The sequence below is a fragment of the Salvelinus fontinalis genome, chromosome 19, assembly GCF_029448725.1.
Source record: "Salvelinus fontinalis isolate EN_2023a chromosome 19, ASM2944872v1, whole genome shotgun sequence".
Classification (NCBI taxonomy): Eukaryota; Metazoa; Chordata; class Actinopteri; order Salmoniformes; family Salmonidae; genus Salvelinus; species Salvelinus fontinalis.
The window spans coordinates 14524208-14547056 of record NC_074683.1 but is presented as its reverse complement, the minus strand read 5'-3'; the positions used below and the strand labels follow the sequence as shown (position 1 = coordinate 14547056).

The following is a 22849-nucleotide window of genomic DNA, read 5'->3' as shown; positions in this document are numbered from 1 at the left end:
AATGTCATCTAGCAAGGTATCAGTCATTATCATGAATCAAGTCTACAATCTACTGGCAAATCCTTTTAAATCCTTGTCACATTAGAAATTTTGAAGAGAAATTACAGATAAAACATATCGGTGCTCATTGGCCATTGGATATTAACATTACACAACAAGTTGGAAATGGCTAATTCATCAATGAGTGGTTTGGAAGAAGTCAGTGGCTAACTGCAAGCATTGGAAAGCAATCACTTGCCTGCTATTCAGTGGAGTGAGTGTGTGGTCCCAAGTCTATGTTTAAGGGTCTCTTTACCAAGCTTAAAAGGTTATAAACATTCAACATTAGCCATGGTGTCAATTAAGCATGACTTCTGACGCTCTCAAAACAACTGGAAACTCAGAACTGGTAAATCTGATTTTTGTGATTTCACAAGCTCCGACTGGGAAAATACATTTTGAACGGTCATCCAACTCGGAATTGCAAGTCGGGAACTCGGCCCTCTTTCTAGAGCTCTGACCTGAAGATCACTGACTACCTTGTTTTTTCCCAGTGTTCTCAGTTATTTTGAAAGCACCATAAATCTAGAGAATGCCAGACTTTGATGACAAAGTTTTCTGAAAAAAATTGCCCACAAAGGACTGCCGCACCAACTTCAAGTGAGCACAGCACAACAAGGTGAGTCCAAAAATGTATTGTATGCCGCTGCATAAATTGTCTGCTTGTATGCCGCCTTTATTTATCATATGGTTCTGACTTGGTGTACAGGGAGAATACTGTAAGAAAGGCCCGTGTTCTGAATTATGTTGCTGTACATTTCAAAAGAGCTGATCAAATAGTTATATTGACTAAGCCCGTCCTAGCTCGTTCATTAATGTCTTAAACGAAATTACAGATTGTCTATTATCTGCTCATCGTCCGCTTATGTCATAGTTTGTACATCTCAATTATCAGTAGGAACCAAATTTGTTTAAGCAAGTCAGCCATATCAGCTATGTTTTTTTTAAAGGCAGTAAATTAGGCTGAATTAACTGTTATAATTAACAGGTATAGCAGTGGCAAGGTGTTGGGACTGTGTGGGCACCGTTTTTCACCGTTATAGTGCAATTAATGTATTGTTTAGTGTTGTGCAGTGAGTTTGCTGGCATGCATCTAAAAATATATTTTTTTGTTTGCCCCACCAAGATTTACATGCGAAAATCGCCACTGCCTATATTCCAACACACCAGCCTGGTCGCATATACTAGATGTAACATAGTAAACGTAAATCCTTGACCCATAAAAATTTGCATGCGGGTCTCTGATTTACGTACAGAATACAACAAAATATTCTGAGACCAGGTTGCACAGCCAGCCGCCATACACAGCTCTGCAGGCTGGATCTATCTCCTTTAAGTCACCGCCCATTTCAACAGAGGAGGCACGGTTTACGCATCAGGTATATTATGAATAATTCCATAATGACCCCTGTTAGACAAACGACTCATAGGCTAACTGCAATAATTAGGTAGGCTACGTTTGCCATCTTACTCTGTAGGTTTGGCTTCAAACCTGTATTGCTTGTGGGATAGGGCGTTCGGGATTTGAGCATCTGCTGGCAGGGAAGATGATTCGGACAGTATGGCTGAGTGTGTGGAATACGCATTGCGATGCAAAACCATAGAAGGCTATACATTGAAAAGACGACAAAACGAACGTTGTGGTCGTAATAATAAGGGGAAATTGTGTTTCTAGCGCGCACCTTTAGACACTGACAGCCTGCTACAAGAAGGCCGTCCAGCCTTCGCAGCCTAAACATTTCACGCCAACATTACTGCCAACCGGAGGGGAGATACCGACGCTATACATGACTCACACCCAGGCTGCCTCTACATATTTGGCCTGGACTTGTGTCCCCTAAAGCGGTATCCCGCCTGTCCATAAATCCGAGACTGCACAGAGAGGTAACAAAACCATCGTGATATCCACACCATAACTGCGGATAAAAGCTGTGATCGCGTTTAATTTGTGTGCGTCTGTTTTATCGCACCTCTGCGCAAAAGGTATACTACCCATGGATACACCCGTGGTCAATATTTCATGTGGCATTTTATCATCGTTTAGGATGGTGACCGAAGGAATTAAAATATGTTAGTATAGCCAAACCGTTACATGTGAATACAGTGTCATGTTGTGCATGTCATCACTTTTAATTAAGTGAAATTGTTTGATTTATAGCCTGCGTCTTGTCAATGAGATCTGCATTAAGAATTGACGCTGGGAATTCCCAGAGTAGCCTAACCCAATAGCGAGCAATGATCGCAGACTGTTCAGTGCGGTCCCTATTCAGTAATGTGCGCAAAGCAATGCGCCTGTGGCATCGACAGCACGAGAGAAGCGTAGCGTGTTGACATGCTAATTAATTGATGTAGGCTAGTTTGCCTTGTAGACTACAGTAGGTAATATAGTAAGATGTGTTCAATTCACCTGTCAATATTGAGAGTAGGCTATAAAACATGATACTTCTCTGTATGTGGTATAGGCTATCCATTGTAAACATCACTTTGTGGCTGCGTAATACCCTGGGGAGTATAGCGTAACTCCATGCGCTATGCAGCTGAGCATTGACATCATGCCATTATTTCAGATGGTATGAGTGAGTTTATGTTATGCCTACAGCCAGGGTGTCACAGCTCCAGTCTTCAAGGGCCGACGTGTCTGCTGGTTCTCGTTCTATCCTGTTCACCTGCCACTGATTTAAGACCAGGGAAGAGGAAACTATTACCCTTTCACAATATCATGCAGACTCAGACCATACTGTGCTGGCTCAGAACATCGCAGCAACTATGGTGGATGGTGTAACCAGGCGTGCTCAATATGACATGATTTTGGCTCAATGTCAAAACCAAAAGCCTTCATGTGTGTGCATTCGTTGGGAAACCAGTGCATTCAATTGATCAATTCAGTGCCAGTGCAGGGAGAGATGAAAAGAAGCCGGACTGCAGCCACCGAGGACAAGAACTGTGCCCCCCCTGGCCTTTGCCTACAGTATAGTCACCTCAAATCAAGTGATCAAAGCGATACACCCAGGATGCTAGGCTAGGCTTAGCGGAGTTGCCAAAAACCAGATGCATCCCGTTCTCAGGGATACAGCTAATTCAACCTAGCTTCTTTTTTTCTCGCAGAAACCAGATGTGGGAACTCCACTTAGGCGTTTTCTGTCACGTTCGTTTATACGTTCGTTTATATCAACGCAAACAGTAGCATCTCATATTGAATTTCAAATAGTCCTGCCGAGCTTCACTTGGATGGATGCAGTCACAGACGGGGTTGAGATCATTTCCATTTGAACTCAGTTCATGAAATGAATCAAACTCGAAATGAAATGGTTAAAAACAAGTGTCGCTAAGGTGAGGATTCAGGGAAGATGAGCTGATCCTAGGTCTGTGCCAATGGGCAACGTTGACCCAGAATGGTACATTTTCCATCGTATTGTCCCCGTTGTCTCAGGCTGTCTTTGTCGCCATCTGTTTTGTGGGGTCATGCAGTGCAGGTGTAGTTGGTCAAAGTGATGTACAGTAGGGAGAGTGAGAACAGGATTTATGGATGCGTCTGGTTTGGCTGTACAGTTTATATGCTTGTTTCATATGTTTTTTCTTGACCCTGCGTGTCTTTCTGTCTGTTTGTATTGTGTGTGTATGCACATCCATAAGTGTCAAATTAAGGTGCAGATGAATGTGCGTATGTGAGTAGCCTTCTTCCATTGTGTTTTAAGAATATTGGCGTTCAAAAGTGGTACTGCATGAAATAAGGAAGTGAGCGTGAATGGAACCACTTCCGGGGTGCTCACTCGCATTGCAGGTCATTGTGGGATACCTCTCAGCGTGTGACTCATTCCAGGCATGTATTCCCATGGGGAAGCAGCCAGCGAAGTAGCCATGACGAACCCTGGCACAGTATACAGTTACTGCTCTCATAGTGAGTCAGAACGGCATTCATTAGTATGAGGCCTCAGTGCATCAATAAAGCTTACGCGTTCATATGAGCTGCATTACCCATAGTGAACAGGTCCATGAATGATTAGCCTATATCCACAGTAACATTAGCATGCTTAATTTACAGCATATCATATTATAGCTGTGTGGACTGTGAGTGCATTCTGCATGTGTTTTTATGTGTGGCTCTGAGAGTACTGTACGTGTAGTGTGTCATAGATACACTGCCTGGGTGTTCTCAAAATGCGGACTACCGCACGGGAGGGTCGGAGTAAAAAAATAAATATCCACATTCGTTTTTCCACGCTGATTCACCTCTATCAGAAGCAAAAATATATAGATATATAGATAACACCATGTAAAGTGTTGGTTTCATTAACTGAAAAGCTTATTTCTCTAAAACGTACATTTGTTTACATCCCTGTTTAGTGAGAATTTGTAATTTGCCAAGATAATCCATTCTCTTGCAGTTTTGTCACAGAACACAATGCCTCAGATGTTTTGAGGGAGCATGCAATTGGCATGCTGACTGCAGGAATGTCCACCAGAGCTGTTGCCAGAGAATGTAATGTTTATTTCTCTACCATAAGCCACCTCCAATGTTGTTTTAGAGAATTTGGCAGTCCATCCAACCGATCTCCCAACCGCAGACCACGTGTAACCACGCAAACCCAGGACCTCCACATCCGATTGGATCGTCTGAGACTAGCCACACGGACAGCTGATGAAACTGAGACGTATTTCTGTCTGTAATAAAGCCCTTTGTTGGGGAAAAATGTAATCTGATTGTCTGGGCCTGGTTTCCCAGTGGGTGGGCCTGGGTCCCACCCATGGCGGTGCCCCTGCCCAGTCATGTGAAATCCATAGATTAGGGTCTAATTCATTTTTTTCAATTGACCGATTTCCTTTATATGAACTGTAACTCAATAGAATCGTTAATTGTTGCTTTTTAAATGTATTTTAATGACGTGGAAGCAACGTTTATTCAACCAGTATTTGTGCCCAACAGAATGGCTCTCTGGTTTTCTTGCCCAACAATAGGATTCTATGGCTTTACCATAAACCTGGTGCCCAACATGTTCAAAATGGAACTGATTATTTATTTCTAGGCCTAATAATACTCTTTCACGCAGTTCTAACCAGAATCTCAAAGCACCAGATGGATTCTGTGGGTCCCAATACAGAAGAGCATTGTTTATTTTTATGTATTTTTTTTACCAACCTTTGGAATCTGCAATTTTTTGTCCTAAGCATAAATGGTTACCATGGCCTTGTTTTGCGTCTTTAAAATTACAACTTGCTTCCTTCTTTCCTTCCTGGATGCAAATCAATCATAGATCTCACATGACATGATGGATTAAAGCTGTGTAGCAGAAGCCTAGCGTTCACCTATCCAGTCATGTAAGAGCCATTATTTATTTCAAGGAAAGGAAGGCTGCATTTTCAGGTCAAGACCCCTGTACTGTTATAGAGGCAGTGAACAGGCTCCTTATCCCATCCCATTGGCTCAGTGAGACAGACATAACCCAGACCTCTCCCACTCAAATTAGAGAAAACAATGGCATACAGACATGGAAGGAATTTGAGAACTGACCTCAAGAACAGTTGCATAACTACCATTCAAGTGAACAGACTTTTCGCTCTCTCGACTGTACAATTTCTCAAAATGCTCCTTCTCCCACAAGTGTGTGTGTGTGTGTGCACATGTAGCTGTGAACATATCTATTTGTACCTGCATAAATGTGTTCCCCAGTTGTAAAGTCTTGTTGACTCAGGGACATCCATGCAAGCATTCCTTTCTCCAGTATCAGTCCGGACGCACAGGCAATCATCTCACACATGCATGACCTCTCTTCTCATGTACTGTTGCACTGAGCAACATACATTGTTATAAATCACTATTAAATTGAGATTCCGTGATATGTTGCCTCGGGCAGCAGGATGAACGGATGATATTGCAGATGTGCATAATGTAAGACATTACACTTCTGTTACAGGAGTTTCCAGAATGACTTCACTGCTCTCCTTTTTGTTAATCAAAAACCTATCCGGTATATTACAAGTTGCAGCAGGGAGACACCACCCAGCACAGAAGCAAAGGAAACGTCTAGGTGGCATTCTCTGAACTGGCCCTTAGAACCGTTTCCGGTCTGATTCAGATATGTCAACATTAGCACTAGGGGCTTATAGGAAACCCAAATAAGGTAGTGACCTTTGTCTCCTGCTGCAGAGTTATCAATCAATCAAATGTATTTATAAAGCCCTTTTTACATCAGCCGATGTCAGAAAACAGAAACCCAGCCTAAAACAGCAAGCAATGCAGATGTAGAAGCACAGTGGCTAGTAAAAACTCCCTAGAAAGGCCAGAACCTAGGAAGATACCTAGAGCGGAACCAGGCTCTGAGGGGTAGCCAGTCCTCTTCTGGCTGTGCCGGGTGGAGATTATAACAGATCGTGGCCAAGTTGTTCAAACGTTCATATATGACCAGCAGGGTTAGATGATGATGATGATGATGATAATAGTAATAATAATCATCATAGTGGTTGTAGAGGGTGCAGCAGGTCAGCACCTCAGGAGTAAATCAGTTGGCTTTTCATAGCCGATCATTCAGAGTTAGAGACAGCAGGTGCGGTAGAGAGAGGGAGTCCAAAACAGCAGGTCCGGGACAAGGTAGCACATCCAGTGAACAGGTCAGGGTTCCATAGCCACAGGCAGAACAGTTTAAACTGGAGCAACAGCATGACCAGGTGGACTGGGGACAGCAAGGAGTCATCAGGCCAGGTTGTCCTGAGGCATGGTCCTAGGGCTCAGGTCCTGAGAGAGAGCGAGAATTAGAGGGAGCATACTTAAATTCACACAGGACACCGGACAAGACATGAGAAATACTGTAAGACTGACCCTAGCCCCCCGACATGAACTATTGGAGCATAAATACTGGAGGCTGAGACAGGAGGGGTCAGGAGAGACACTGTGGCCCTGTGACATTACCCCCAGACAGGGCCAAACAGGCAGGATATAACCCCACCCACTTTTCCAAGGCACAGCCCCCAAACCACTAGGAGGGATATCTTCAACCACCAACCTACTACAAGGCCGAGACGAGGCCGAGTATAAAGTCATAAAGTAATCAGATCATCAAACGGTGTCCACAGACTGTCGTCAATACAACAGTAAATAATCCGTGTCCTCAGTCCTTGTACTTGGACCTTAGTAACTTGATCTGGCGTCAATCTCTATTAACAAATATGAGAGCAATCCATAACATTCAGCATAAAGCCTAGTGACCATTATCTCGCATCACGACATAGCTCCGGGACAAGAACAGAAGAAAAGTTAAACCTTGTGCTTCAAGCGCTTGGTTGTTGTGGACCATGGCCTGACACTGCTGTTTACTTAGTATAGAGCTGAGTCTACTTTTTTAACATAGAAGCACTTATCAGGCTGTAGACCTGGCTCCTAACAGTAGACCTGACCTTGTTTTCTTTCAGATAGTTTAGGTGCTTGATTAAGCTCGCACCCCTTAAGTATCTCCAGTCAGTTCATGCATATAAAACCAGAGTCAAACCATCTGCAACAGTGCACTATATATACAAAAGTATGTGGACACCCCTTCAATTTACTGGATCCGGGCTATTTCAGCCACACCCATTGTTGACGGTGTATAAAATTGAGCACACAGCCTCCCGGGTGGCGCAGTGGTCTAGAGCACTGCATCGCAGTGCTAACTGCGCCACCAGAGTCTCTGGGTTCGCCCCCAGGCTCTGTCGCAGCCGGCCGCGACCGGGAGGTCCGTGGGGCGACGCACAATTGGGCTAGCGTCGTCCGGGTAAGGGAGGGTTTGGCCGGTAGGGATTTCCTTGTCTCATCGCGCTCCAGCGACTCCTGTGGCGGGCTGGGCGCAGTGCGTGCTAGCCAAGGGGGCCAGGTGCACGGTGTTTCCTCCGACACATTGGTGCGGCTGGCTTCCGGGTTGGAGGCGCGCTGTGTTAAAGAAGCAGTGCGGCTTGGTTGGGTTGTGCTTCGGAGGACGCATGACTTTCGACCTTCGTCTCTCCCGAGCCCGTACGGGAGTTGTAGCGATGAGACAAGATAGTAATTACTAGCGATTGGATACCACGAAAATTGGGGAGAAAAAGGGGATAAAAAAAAAAAAAAAAAAAAAAAAAAAAAAATTGAGCACACAGCCATGGTATCCCCATAGACAAACTGGCAGTAGAATGGCCTTACTGAAGAGCTCAGTGACTTTCAACGTGGCACCGTCATAGTTCGTCAAATTCACGTGGTAGGTCACACAAGCTCACAGAACAGGACCGGCCGAGTGCTGAAGCGTGTTGCACGTAAAAATCATCTGTCCTTGGTTGCAACACTCCAAACTGCCTCTGGAAGCAACGTCAGCACAAAAACTGTTCATCGGGAGCTTCATGAAATTGGTTTCCATGGCCAAGCAGCCGCACACAAGCCTAAGATCACCATGCGCAATGCCAAGTATCGGCTGAAGTGGTGTAAAGCTCGCTGCCATTGGAATCTGGAGCAGTGGAAACGCGTTCTCTAGAGGGTGAGTCACGTTTCACCATCTGGCAGTTTGACGGACGAACCTGGGTTTGGCGGATGCCAGGAAAATGCTACCTGCGGCATTGCATAGTGTCAAATGTAAAGTTTGGTGGAGGAGGACTACTGGTCTGGGGCTGTTTTCATTGTTCGGGCTAGGCCCCTTAGTTCCAGTGAAGGGGAGTCTTAACGCTACAGCATACAATGACATTCTAGACGATTCTGTGCTTCCAACTTTGTGGCAACAGTTTGGGGAAGACCCTTTCATGTTTCAGCAGGACAATGCCCCCGGCACAAAGCACACAGTGTAAAACCTCACTAATGCTCTTGTGGCTGAATGGAAGCAAGTCCCCGCAGCAATGCTTCAACATCTAGTGGAAAGCCTTCCTAGAAGAGTGAAGGCTGTTATAGCAGCAAAGGTGGGACCAACTCCATGTCAATGCCCATGATTTTCGAATGAGATGTTCGACAAGCATGTGTCCACATACTTTTGGTCATGTACTTTAAATTAGTTCAACAGAGATCATCATTTTAATTTACCACGGAACTACAGTACTGTGTAATGGTCCGCACCCACAACAGCTTATTTGGTTATAGTAGTGCTGAACAGACGATGAGATGAGCCCAGCATAGATCATCCCAAATCAGAAATGACTGGTGCTAGCATTGGTTCAAATTATAGCTAATCTTCCAAAATGCCTTGGTTGTTGCTCAGCACATCTAAAATAAGCTCCTGTTGAATCATAAAGTCACATGTCTCCTTTTTCTTACTAAACAGTTGTGGTTCAGAATCGGACAGCCAATCAGACCGTCGTCCCCCTGATATCCCCCAGACACCTTTGCTGATTTAAGATCTTCCAGGGAGACAGTTACAGCTCCCTTTCTCTGAAGGATCTCCACTTCCTTTTTCTGGGGCAGTCAATCTGACAGACTCCACAAAGCACGGAGGGAGAGAGGGAAAGAGTCATAGTAAGAGAGAGAGGAGGACTTTCAGTCCTCAAAACAGTACATTGGGACGTTGTTATTGTTATGCAAACGTGTCTCTAATACAATCAATCCTGTTTTAGATTTTTTTTTGCCCATTTCAATGCATTTAATTGAGTAGGAGAGATGAAACAATCAGCAGTTTCGCTTTAACCTAGCTTTCCTGATGTATTTTCGTCATTAATTTGTAATGTTGATTAGGAAAGAGAGAATCACTCGGTGTGTAAATTAGAATGGCTAGGCCAATGTACTATAAATGCATTGGTGACTGGTTCTGTGACACCACATCAGTCTGGTGGTGACAAATGCTTGTTCAGGGATCTCGTGATTGCATTTCACTGAGAGTTGTCCGTTCACTGTTTTTGCTGTGCATGCAGTGCATCGGTTAAGAGTACTGACGTTTTGTCCTTTGTTTCACTTCGTCTGTCTGCCTCTGTCCCTCATTTTCCTCTCCATTTTGTCTTCTCTTTCCTAGTCTTGAGCTCTCTGTCTCGATCGTTGCTTGTTGGACAGCGTAAAGTAGCAGAGTGGACAACGCTGGCTGTCTTTGCTCCTGGATTGTTCACTGCACTCCAGGAATAATTTTTTACATTGGCCAGAGAGAGCTTGGTCAGAACTTTAGGTACAACACACCGCAGAGCTTTTATGGAAGGATTACTTCTGCAGCCTCCACATGAAACATTATTGACACCACCATCTGAAAGCTAAAGCTGTAGCAATCTACCATAGTTAAGTGTCCGAGGTAGACCGCATCTTTGAAGCGTAACCCAACCACTAAGATCAAGGGTTTCCGGTTATCTAACCCCCACCAACCTTTTGCCAGCTCCTGTAACTACAACTCCAAACTTCCTGCTTTGGCCTTTCCCCCGCAGCCACCATGCGTCCCTCACTTGCCACAGCGGTCCTTCCAAGGACCCGTAACCATCCCCATACGGCCCACCCCCACAATGCACACGGATTGCCCGGACACTTGGGACGGGAGAACCTGTCAGCGCCTCGGAGGCGCAGCCCGCACCTGCGACACACACTCAGCCCGGAGAACCTTCGGAGCCTGGTAGAGCGTGGTGGCGCCGCCGGGGACATGGCTTCCGTGGTGAGTAGCCCCATGGGCCTCCCGAGGGCCAACAGTGACACGGACCTGGTGACGTCGCAGAGCCGCTCGTCGCTGACGGCGTCCACGCTGGAGTTCACGCTGGGGAGGGGCGAGAACCTGGTCATCTCCTGGGACATCAAGGAGGAGGTGGATGCCACCGACTGGATTGGCCTCTACCACATCGGTGAGACACTCAGCATGCTCGTTTCACAATGGTAGTTAGTAACTAGGAACGTTTAAAGTAGAACACATGAACTGGTTGCCCCCAGGGATACATAGTTATGTTGTAGTCCAGTACAACGATCTTATTCAACTAATGATATAGCCCTTGATTAAATGAATCAGTTGTGTTAGGTACAGGTGTAAACAAAAATGGTCAACCCCAGGGGTACCCTGCCAGAATAAGTTAAACACTAGTTTACCTTATCCAGCTACTGGTGGAGCATTGAATCAAAGGTTAAAATAAATGCTCAGATTTTTTAATTGTAATAATGTTCCTTTGATTTGGACTGATGAGGCAAACGTTTTAACTAATACTACTGATCTGACTGAACTGATCCAAGCTGTTGTGTAGGACTTGCTGATTCTAGCTAGTTTTGTAGAGTTGAGAAATGCTAGTCTCTGGTGCAGGAGACTACAGAGTAAAAAATGAAATTGGAGCTGTTGAAGTTCCACGGAAGGGAAGCCTGAGTCAACACACACATCTGACTTGGACCATCACATATCGTATACACCTAGACATCACATATCATATACACCTAGACTATCCTGGGTGGTCACCAATACAGTGCATTCAGAAAGTTTTCAGACCTCTTTACTTTTTCCACATTTTGTTACGTTACAGCCTTAGTCTAAAATTGATTACATTGTTTTTTCCCCCTCATCAATCTACACACAATACCCCATAATGACAAAGCAAAAACAGGTTTTTAGACATTTTTACAAATGTATCAAATAAAATATCACATTTACATAAGTATTGAGACCCGACTCAATACTTTGTTGAAGCACCTTTGGCAGTGTTTACAGTCTCCTCGTCTTGGGTACGACGCTACAAGCTTGGTACACCTGTATTTTGCAGTTTCTCCCATTCTTCTCTGCAGATCCTCTCAAGCTCTGTCAGGTTGCATAGGGAGCGTCGCTGCACAGCTATTTCCAGAGATGTTTGATCGGGTTCAAGTCCGGGCTCTGGCTGGACCACTCGAGGACATTCAGAGATTTGTCCTGAAGCAACTTCTGCGTTGTCTTGGCTGTGTGCTTAGGGCCGTTGTCCTGTTGGAAGGTGAACCTTCACCCCACTCTGAGGTTCTGAGCACTCTGGAGCAGGTTTTGAGTAAAATTATAGATACCGTATTATTAGAAAATGACTCTCAAGTGAAAAGTCAAAGTATTTGGTTTTAAATATACTTACCTTTCAAAAGTAAGTGTAATTGCTAAAATATACTTAAGTATCAAAAGTAAAAGTATAAATAATTTCAAATTCCTTATATTAAGCAAACCAGACAGGTCTTTTTTAAATTACGGATAGCCAGGGGCAAACTCCACTCTGACATAATTTTCAAATGCAGCATGTGTTTAGTGAGTCTGCCAGATCAGATGCAGTAGGGATGACCAGGGATGTTCTCTTGATACGTGTGTGAATTATACCATGTTCTGTCCTGCTAAGCATTCAAAATGTAAACACAACTTTGGGTGTTAGGGAAGATGTATAGAGTAAAAAGTACATAATATTCTTTAGGAATGTAGTGAAGTAAAAGTTGTCAAAAATGTAAATGGTAAAGTACAGATACCCCAAAAAACTACTTAAGTACATTATACTGGTTCCAGACTGCTTTCGTTTAATAATGATGGAAGCCACTGTGTTCTTCGGGACCTTCAATGCTGCAGACATTTTTTGGTACTCTTCCCCAGATCTGTGCCTCGACACAATCCTGTCTCGGAGCTCTACGGACAATTATTTCGACCTCCTGGCTTGGTTTTTGCTCTGACGTTCACTGTCAACTGTGGGACCTGATATAGACAGGTGTGTCCCCTTCCAAATCATATCCAATCAATTGAATTTACCACAGGTGGACTCCAGTCAAGTTTTAGAAACATCTCAAGGATGATCAATGGAAACAAGATGCACCTGAGCTCAATTTCGAGTGTCATAGCAAAGGGTCTGAATATTTATGTAAATAAGGTTTTTAAGTTTATAAATTTTCAAAAACTGTTTTTGCTTTGTCATTATGGGGTGTTGCGTGTAGATTGAGGGGGAAAAATCTATTTAATCTATTTTAGAATAAGGCTGTAACCTAACACAATGTGGAAAAAAACTAGGGGTTTAAAATACTTTCCGAATGCACTGTTTAATAGCCCTGCTTAGAGTCAGGATTTTGATTGTAAACTACACCCGACAAAAATATAAACGCAACATGTAAAGTGTTGGTCCCATGTTTCATGAGCTGAAAATAAAGATCCCAGAATTTTTCCATATGCAGTAAAAGCTTATTTAGCTCAAATTTTGTGGACAAATTTGCTAACATCGCTGTTAGTGAGCCTTTCTCCCTTGCCAATATATTCCATCCACCTGACAGGTTTGGCATATCAATAAGCTGATTAAACAGCATGATCATTACACCTTATGCTGGGGACAATTAAAGGCCACTCTAAAATGTAAGTTTTATCACACAACACAATGCCACAGATATCTCAAGTTTTGAGGGAGCTTGCAATTGGCATGCTGATTGCAGGAATGTCCACCAGAGCTCTTGCCAGAGGATTGAATGTTAATTTCTCTATCATAACCTTCCTCCGTTTTATTAGAGAATTTGGCAGTACGTCCAACCGTCCTCACGACCGCAGACCACTTGTATGGCATCGTGTGGGCAAACGGTTTGCTGATGTCAACGTTTGTGAACATGAGTGCCTCGTGGTGGTGGTGGTGGGGTTATGGTATGGGCAGGCATAAGCTACGTACCACAAACACAGTTGCAGTTTGAATGCACAGAAATACCTTCAAAAGATCCTGAGGCCCATTGTGAGGCTGCTTGTGAGGATGCATATCTGTATTCCCAGTCATGTTAAATCCATAGATTAGGGTCTAATCAATTCATTTAATTTGACTGATGTCCTCATATGAACTGTAACTCAGTAAGATCTTTGAAGTTGTTGCGTTAATATTTTTGGTCATTATATATTAAGCGGCACACTGTATAAGGCTACTTGTTAAATATTGCAGTGAAAAAACAACTTCTCCAACTTTTTCATATTTATTCATATAATGAACCACATATTGTTTTGAACCTACAGTATAACCAATTCGGTTCTATGCGAGCATACATACCCACTAAATACATTCAGGCAACAAACTAAATAGTATTTATCTAACACAAACTATAAGCAACCGCATTAGGCTTGTCTAAGACTCCTCTAATACTAATTTACCAGTTTACCAATATAATAATTGGCTGTGGGACGAGTCAGTCAACCTCCAGAAGCTTCTGAATCCTCTATCCACCTGCCCCTTGACCTGTCTGGATTTTCTCCTTTAAGGAAGAGGGATCCCAATCATCCCTGTCAGGTGAAAATATGAGAGGGAGGGAGAAAGCAGAGAAGGCAATCCATGCAGGGATCCCTCCAGCTATCGATCACGAAGCCATCATGCACTTCATTACTAGCGTCAGGGTATTAATCCCCCCAGGGTGCTGCGTGCTTTCCCACTTTCCACAACTAAGCAGACATTCAATGATATCACCCCCCCCCCCCCCCTCCTCTCTCTCCTCCACATCTTTTCCCCCACATCATGCTGCTTCGTGCTTGTTCAGTTCAGCCTGACGTGGTCGTTCATTATAAGGGGGTGAAAGTGCTACGTACAGCGGAATTCCCTCGGTTTTAACACTGTGGGATGTTGCAATTCCTTGTCCTTTTGTGTTAGAGGTTGTAGAGAATGTATTTTAGGAACTATATTTACGAATTAAAGGATAATTGTCTGAAGTTTGACGTATCTAAGGTTATGGTATAGTGCAAAACAGACATTATAAACTCAGGGAAAAAAAGAAACGTTCCATTTTTTAGGACCCTGTCAAAGATAAATCGTAAAAATCCAAACACCTTAATTGTAAAGGGTTTAAACACCGTTTCCCATGCTTGTTCAATAAACAATTAATGAACATGCACCTGTGGAACGGTCGTTAAGACACTAGCAGCTTACAGACGGTAGGCAATTAAGGTCAGTTATGAAACCTTAGGATACTAAAGAGGCCTTTCTACTGACTCTGAAAAACACCAAAAGAAAGATGCCCAGGGTCCCAGCTCATCTGTGTGACCATGCCTTAGGCATGTTGCAAAAGGACTGCAGATGTGGCCAGGGCAATACATTGCAATGTCCGTACTGTGAGACATCTAAGACAGCGCTACAGGGAGACATGACGGACAGCTGATCGTCCTCGCAGTGGCAGGCCACGTGTAACAACACCTGCCCAGGATCTGTACATTCGAACATCACACCTGTGGGACCCTATGGCAATTTACAGTATGGCAACAACTACCCGAGTTACACCAGGAACGCACAATCCCTCCATCAGTGCTCAGACTATCCGAAATAGACTGAGAGAGGCCTGTTGTAAGGCAGGTCCTCACCAGACATCAACAGCAACAACGTCGCCTATGGGCACAAACCCACCGTCGCTGGAGCAGACAGGACTGGCAAAAAGTGCTCTTTGACGAATCGCGGTTTTGTCTCACCAGGGGTGATGGTCGGATTCGCATTTATCGTTGAAGGAATGAGCGTTACTCCGAGGCCTGTACTCTGCAACGGGATCGATTTGGAGGTGGAGGGTCCGTCATGGAATGGGGCGGTGTGTCAAAGCATCATCGGACTGAGCTTGTTGTCATTGCCGGCAATTTCAACGCTGTGCGTTACAGGGAAGACATCCTCCTCCCTCATGTGGTACCCTTCCTGCAGGCTCATCCTGACATGACCCTCCAGCATGACAATGCCACCTGCCATACTGCTCGTTCTGTGCGTGATTTCCTGCAAGACAGGAATGTCAGTGTTCTGCCATGGCCATCGTAGAGCCCGGATCTCAATCCTATTGGGCACGTCTGGGACCTGTTGGATTGGAGGGTGAGGGCTTGGTGCCTTGGTGGAAGAGTGGGGTAACATCTCACACATTATTCAATATCTGTTAGTCACATGTCTGTGGAACTTGTTCAGTTTGTCTGTTGTTGAAACTTGTGTAAATATTTGTATGAACATAACATGTTAAGTTTGCTGAAAATAAACGCGGTTGACAGTGAGAGGACACTTATTTTTTTGCTGAGTTTACATGGAACAAGAGTTGTGATAAGGCTGCAATGTGGAGTGTAGATATGTGCTGTTCAATAAATATCTGACCGTAACATTATAGTGTTCATTGGGGTCCACCATTTTCGAGTTTTTCAATAATCAAACATTTTGTCTGTCACGTCTTTGTAGACCACAAAACATGCATGTGCATACTCATTTAGAACCAAACACACAAACTGAGTGGTCTGACAAAGCTTTTTTGTTCCCTGTCCGGCTCAGATGAGACCAGCCCGTCTAATGTGTGGGACTGTAAGAATCGCGGGGTGAATGGGACACAGAGGGGCCAGATTGTCTGGAGACTGGAGCCTGGTCCTTACTTCATGGACGGTGAGTGGGAGGAGAGAAGACGAGAGGAGAGGGAGTGAAGGAAAAAAAGCTTCAATATGATCAAATATGATGTGGAATTGAAGTTTCAAAATGTCTTTGAGCAAAAAGTGCAGTCCAATGGGATGAGATTAACAAAGGGGGAGAGGCAACGCTTAATTAACAGGTTTTTGTTCTAGATAGCACCCTATTCCCTATGTAGTGCACTACTTTTGAGCAAGGCCCATAGGGCCATTATTTCATGGTTAACTACTGGAAAGGTAATTACACTGCAATTACATAGTACGCTACATTTAATTGAGTTGTTAGTTCTGTAATGCAAGTAACTGTGAGCAAGATGTTTGCATTACTCTGTACATACTACCCTCTTAACAAGCAAGATTAGAGGTCATGTCTCACAATTGAGATTCAGCCAGCAAAAGAGTTGGTGAGGAGAGGAAAAGAGAAGTTGTGTTCATATCATGAATCTTTCTATTTCCCTCTAGCTGAGACCAAGATCTGCTTCAAGTACTACCACGGTGTCAGTGGAGCCCTGAGAGCAACCACCCCCTGCATCACTGTGAAGAACCCTGGAGTCCTGGTGTGTGTGTGTGTGTGTGTGTGTGTGTGTGTGTGTGTGTGTGTGTGTATTTTTTTTACGACTGTTAACATGTTTATACAACTTCTCTGTCTCTCAGGGAGAAGGTCAAAGTGAGGGGCTGTCATCCACAGATCATCCTCGCAAACTAATCAGCTTTACTTTAACAGGTGAGGTGTGGTTTGGTTAAAACCAAGTAAATGTCCTCATTGACTCTGTCTTGGAAAAGGTGCACACTATTGTTCCAATTCAAATGATTTAGTAGAAGATTGTCAACGTTTTGGCAGCAAACTGCTCTCGTCAGGGTTTCACTTATTGATAAATCTTATCAATAAGAATAATCATATTAATCTACCACTTTATTTGACCTTTTATTCCTCCTCACATGTGTTATTCCCACTTGAAAATAGAACCTCTTAACTTTGCATATATGTATAGCATCCTTCCTTTGCAATAAACCTCAGAATATTTGTGAAAACGCAGAAGGTTCTGTTCACGCTCCAATTGCAATACTAGTTCATATAGTAAGGTGCTCTTTGGTTTCCCTGGCTTGTGACATTGACAAGAAATGGGACTTGGCTACACGTGCATGATATAGTTGCAGATAAAAGCCATCATTGAAACGGCTTGGCATCTTCATTTTGGAAATAAATAAAAAAACAAAAAAAGGTCAACATAATGTCTACTGCCAATGTGATGCGGTTTCACATGACCTTCATCACTGCATTTGCAGAGAGGATATGTTTGGTGGAGATATTACAAGATGGGCTCGTTGTAATGGCTAGAATGGAATAAATGGAATGGCATCAAAGCCCGTCCTCTTATATCTCCACCCACTAGCTCCCTCTGGTTGGCAGTTTAGCCTCCAATTTTGTTTTGTCAAAGCCTCAGACAATGCTCAGTGAAGGACCTGGGGCGTAAGAGTCTCAGAGTAGGAGTTTGGATCTATGATCAGGTCCCCCTGTGCATGTAGTCTTATTTATTGTGCTCTAAAAGGCTAAACCAATCCTGATTCAGCACTCCTACTCTGATACTGTTGATACATACATCCCCTGATGTGATGATAATCTTCCGCTTGTGTAGATATGCGTGCGGTGGGGCTGAAGAAGGGTATGTTCTTCAACCCGGATCCCTACCTGAAGATGTCCATCCACCCCGGGAAGAGGAGCGGCTTCCCCACCTTCAGCCACCACGGACAGGAGAGACGCTCCGCCATCATCGCCAACACCACCAACCCTAAGTGGCACAGAGAGGTGATCTATATGCATGCTTGTGTGCACACACGTACACACACTTACACATTTATGCACACTCTCACTCCACTCTTAGATCACTCGGTCACTCACTCACTATAGATGTAGTTTCAAAGAATCACTTGAGTATTAAGTGTATTTCAATTATACACAAATGTATTCCCTATTATTTACAAAATTGTGAAGGTTAGACATTTGAAATCAATATGGCTGAAGAGACTAGGTCAGGGATTGGTAACTTTGATAGGGGTGGGGGACACAAAAAATCTGAATTCCTCATGAGGGGCCGCTGTGGCTTGCGGGTCTGCGTATCCACATCCATACCCACACATACATCCCCCCCTAGCCTTTTGGGGTTGCCCATCCCTGGTTTTCCAAATAAAGAGTTAATGGGGAGCCGAGCAAGGCTTTCCCTTTAGGTGTCTCGCTTGGCATTTCAGATGGTCGCCGTCCACTGTCACGCGGAACTTCAGAATTCCGATTAAGTTGCTGTCCACTTTAAATTGGACCTGAACCTCTGATTGTCGCAATTCACTTGTTGTTTACCATCAAACGTTTTTTTATTTTGTGAAAAAGCCAGCTCATAGAAACGTGTTCTAACAGTCTGTGTCTCCCTCCCTCTGTAGAAATACACTTTCGTAGCACTGATGACAGACATTCTGAACATCGAGGTGAAGGACAAGTTTGCCAAAAGTCGACCAATCATCAAGCGCTTCCTTGGTCAGCTGACCATTCCTGTCCAGAGGTTGATTGAGAAGATACCTGGGTAGGTAACATGGCAAACGGACGCAACCATGCATGCACGAAGACACACTACCGGTCAAAGTTTTAGAACTCCTCCTCATTCAAAGGTTTTTCTTTATTTTTACTATTTTCTACATTGTAGAAGACATCAAAACTACGAAATAACACATATGGAATCATGTAATAACCAAAAGAGTGTTAAACAAATCAAAATATACTTGAGATTCTTCAAATTGACGTCCTTTGCCTTGATGACAGCTTTGCACAATCTTGGCATTCAACAATCCAACAGTCTTGAAGGAGCTCCCACATATGCTGAGCACGTGTTGGCTGCTTTTTCTTCACTCTATTTGAAGAATCTCAAATATAAAATATATTTTGAATTTCTTTAACACTTTTTTGGCTACTACATAATTCAATATGTTTTATATCACGTTTTTTATGTCTTCACTATTATTCTACAATGTAGAAAATAGTACAAATAAAGAAAAACAATTGAATGAGTAGGTGTTCTAAAACTTTTGACTGGTAGTGTACGTGTTCTTACTGACACTCAAGTATACCCATGCTCATAATTGTTGATTGTTCACTGTACTTTATCATTGTGTGTTCACTACAGTTGAGTGATTGCATTTGGTTGTTTTGTATGTCCGTCCATCTGTCTGTTTTCAGTGTCCAGCCTCTGAGCTTCTCTCTGTGTCGACGGTTGCCCACTGAGCATGTGAGTGGCCAGATGCAGTTCAAAGTGGAGCTTACATCCACTGGGCCTGACGGTGAGAACCATTACTTTTTAATTTCTTGTGTTTGTTAACAACAATATTTAATTAACTTTTGGCCACGACTGTACTTTTTGAGAATGACACAAATATTAATTTCCACAAAGTTGCCATCATACAAACTGAGGCAGCAGACTTTATGAAAATTAATATTTGTTTAATTCTCAACTTTTGGCCACGACTGTACACACTTATGAATTGTAATGTAATAAAAATCAAGGTATTATAAAATTATACATTTTTCTCTGTTTCATGCTCAGGGGCCTCACTAGACTTTATCATCGGTGTGCCCAATAACGGGACCCCGGGGACTCCGTCAGATGACGAGGATATGCCCCACCCACTCCCGGGGGTGGTCACTGGAGGCCCCTCCCCTACTGGCTCTCTGGGCTCACAGAGGTCCTGGGAAGGTGGGGCCACAGCTTATCCAGTCCCAGACTACAGGGACTTCAGCGGTACAGAGGGCGGAACCACAGAGGGCGAATCCTACTCTGGCCCTCAACGGCTGCAGAGGTCCCTAAGTGAAGGCCTGGATGCCATCGAGGCCCCCAAGGGTCCCGGAGACAGGCCCCTAGGCGCTGCCTCCCCGAAGCTGCGGTCTAGCTTTCCTACTCACACACGTCTCAGCGCCATGCTGCACATTGACTCGGACGAAGAAGAGGAGCGCTCCGGGTCCACCGACATCTACCCGGTGCCCGGGTCCCCCCTGCTGCTCAACGGGGGCCATGAAGAAGATCTCTTCCCAGAGCTACAACAGGACTCTGACACTGAGCAGCCGCAGCCCAGGGTGGAGGGTGATGAACAGGAGGGGGTACAGGGGGAAGAATGCGCCACTGGTGGTGAATCTTATGTGGCCCCTGAGTTAGACCTGGCCCTCGACTTGGAAGACGCCTCCGAGCCTGATGTTTTCTCAGAGGTGGAGGAAGTTCCTTTCTTCTCAGAGGTGCTGTCCCAGAGTCTTTTGGCTGAGGTCCTGGAGGTGCCAGAAGAGGGCCAGGGGCCCGCTGACGACCCCTCGTCGGAGATTGACACATGCTCCATGGCAACAGCCCCACAGACATTCATCTCTTCCTCAGAGAGTTGCCCAATCACGATGTTCACAGCTCAGGTGAGTGTGACTGGTGGTGCAGCAAGTAGATCTTAAAGGCCCATTGCAGTCGTTTTTCTATAAATCTCAAATAATTTCTGAATAATAATTTAATACCTTAATGTAATAGTATTCTGTTAAAATGGGCCCAAAAAAATGTGTGGCAGAAAACTATTTCTCAAGCAAAATTTTTGATAGGACTAACTGGGAGTGGTCTGAATGGGGAGGGGAAAACTGAAAACTAGCTGTTATTGGCAGAGAGGTTTGGAGCTCTCTTTGTTATTGGTCTATTAACCAATTGACCATATAGTGATGTCACCATGGAAAGCCAGAACTCCCGCTCATGCTAACCTGCTGATTAGAAGGTCCTGTGTAGATTGTGTTTTCAAGAAGCAATTATGAGGAAATAACACTGATCCAATGTTTTCACACTTTTACAGTGTTAGTTTCATCAGCTGTTGTACAATATGTGTAACATATACGCTGGGAGTCAGGAAGCAGGTGCAGAAGGTGAGTTTAATGATAAGAATAAGGCAGAAAACAGAAGCGTACTGAACGTGGCCAAAACCAATACTGCCTGATGACCGAGGCTACTGAGGGCTAAATAAAGGGAGCTTAATCAAGGTGATGAGATCCAGGTGTGCGTAAGGATGGTTGCCAGGACCGGTGGTTAGTAGACCGGCGACGTCGAGCGGGAGTAGGCGTGACAATATGATACAAAACACAGGAAAAACTGAATGTTGAATGCACTGAGCTTTTAACCTGTGGTTAAAAGTTCTCTCTGCAATAATTCCACCTTAAATAGCCTATAGTATATCTCTAGTAGTAAGTAGAATAATAATCTTGGAAATCCAGAACTAAAGTCTTGCGTAATTGCGTCAGATTCTCAATTAAGTTCTGGGGACAAACGTGTTAAAATATACTACAACAAGGTGTGAAAGCAGGGCGGTAGCTCCACCCCCCTCTCTTTACAGGCAAGTCTATGGGAATGTCCATGAATGTGGATGCTTTTCTTACTTACAATAAAAGTGACTCCAAAATGACACAACATTATTTACCATTCAGTTCCTATTGGGCACAACATAATCCAAAGATAAACAACAAAAATAAACTGCAAATGCATCCAACAAGTTTGTGGAGTCACAAGCATGCTGTAGTCATTGTGTGCAAGCAATATGGGACCAAATACTAAACATTTGACTACTTTAAAACACTAAGTGAATATTTCAAAATGCTTATTTTCAAATAGGGGACTAGATGCATAAAGTGCTTTCACTTCTAAACAGTAAGATATTTTCGGTTTATATCTCAAATCCAAAATTGCTTCACTGTCCAAATACAGTGCCTTCAGAAAGTATTCACACCGCTTGACTTTTTCCACATTTTGTTGAATTATAGCCTGAATTAAATGTTGTGTCACTGGAATACACACAGTATTTCATAATGTCAAAGTGGAATTATTAGGGAGTTTTTTGGGGGGGGTAAAAAGAAATGGCTTAGAGCTAAGCACAGGCAAAATCCTAGCGGGAAACCTGGCTCAGTCTGCTTTCCAACAGACACTGAGAGACAAATTCACCTTTCAGCAGGACAATAACCTAAAACACAAGGCCAAATATACAATGTAGTTGCTGACCAAGACGACGTTGAATGTTCCTGAGTGTCCTAGTTGCAGTTTTGACTTAAATCAGGTTGAAAATCTATGGCAGGATTTAAATGGATGTTTAGCAATGATCAACAACCAACTTGACAGAGATCGAATCATTTTTTTAAAGAATAATGTGCAAATATTGTACAATCCAGTTGTACAAAGCTCCTATATACTTACCCAGAAAGACTCACAGCTGTGATCGCTGCCAAAGGTGTTTCTAACATGTATTGACTCACGGTCATGAATACTTATGGAAATTAGATATTTTTGTATTTCTAAAAACATGTTTTCACTTTGTCATTATGGGATATTGTGTGTAGATGGGTGAGAAAAACGCAATGTAATCCATCTTGAATTCAGACTTTAACACAACAAAATGTGGAATAAGTCAAGAAATATGAATTATTTCTGAAGGTACTGTACATCTGGTGTGGACTGTAGTATTGGTTAAAAAAAAAAGTTGGGTAAACACAGAACGCCTTTCGAGATAATGCTGGCGGGTTAACACAAATGCTAACAATGTCAGTTTAG

At 43.7% G+C, this 22849-nt stretch overlaps 1 protein-coding gene across 4 annotated transcripts in view; it reads left to right on the top strand.

Moving 5' to 3' along the window:
* Nucleotides 1–1327: 1327 nt before the first annotated feature.
* Nucleotides 1328–22849, top strand: part of hecw2a (HECT, C2 and WW domain containing E3 ubiquitin protein ligase 2a) — a 39309-nt gene continuing 17787 nt past the window's right edge. For 2 of the 4 annotated variants that reach the window (XM_055870901.1, XM_055870898.1), the window contains exons 1-9: nucleotides 1328–1418; nucleotides 9963–10764; nucleotides 16129–16236; nucleotides 16719–16813; nucleotides 16911–16980; nucleotides 17894–18063; nucleotides 18690–18829; nucleotides 19480–19580; nucleotides 19844–20691. In XM_055870901.1, the coding sequence (XP_055726876.1) occupies nucleotides 10365–10764; nucleotides 16129–16236; nucleotides 16719–16813; nucleotides 16911–16980; nucleotides 17894–18063; nucleotides 18690–18829; nucleotides 19480–19580; nucleotides 19844–20691 (1932 nt within the window). In that variant the 5' untranslated portion in view covers nucleotides 1328–1418; nucleotides 9963–10364. The other 2 variants (XM_055870899.1, XM_055870900.1) reach the window with 2 other exon arrangements.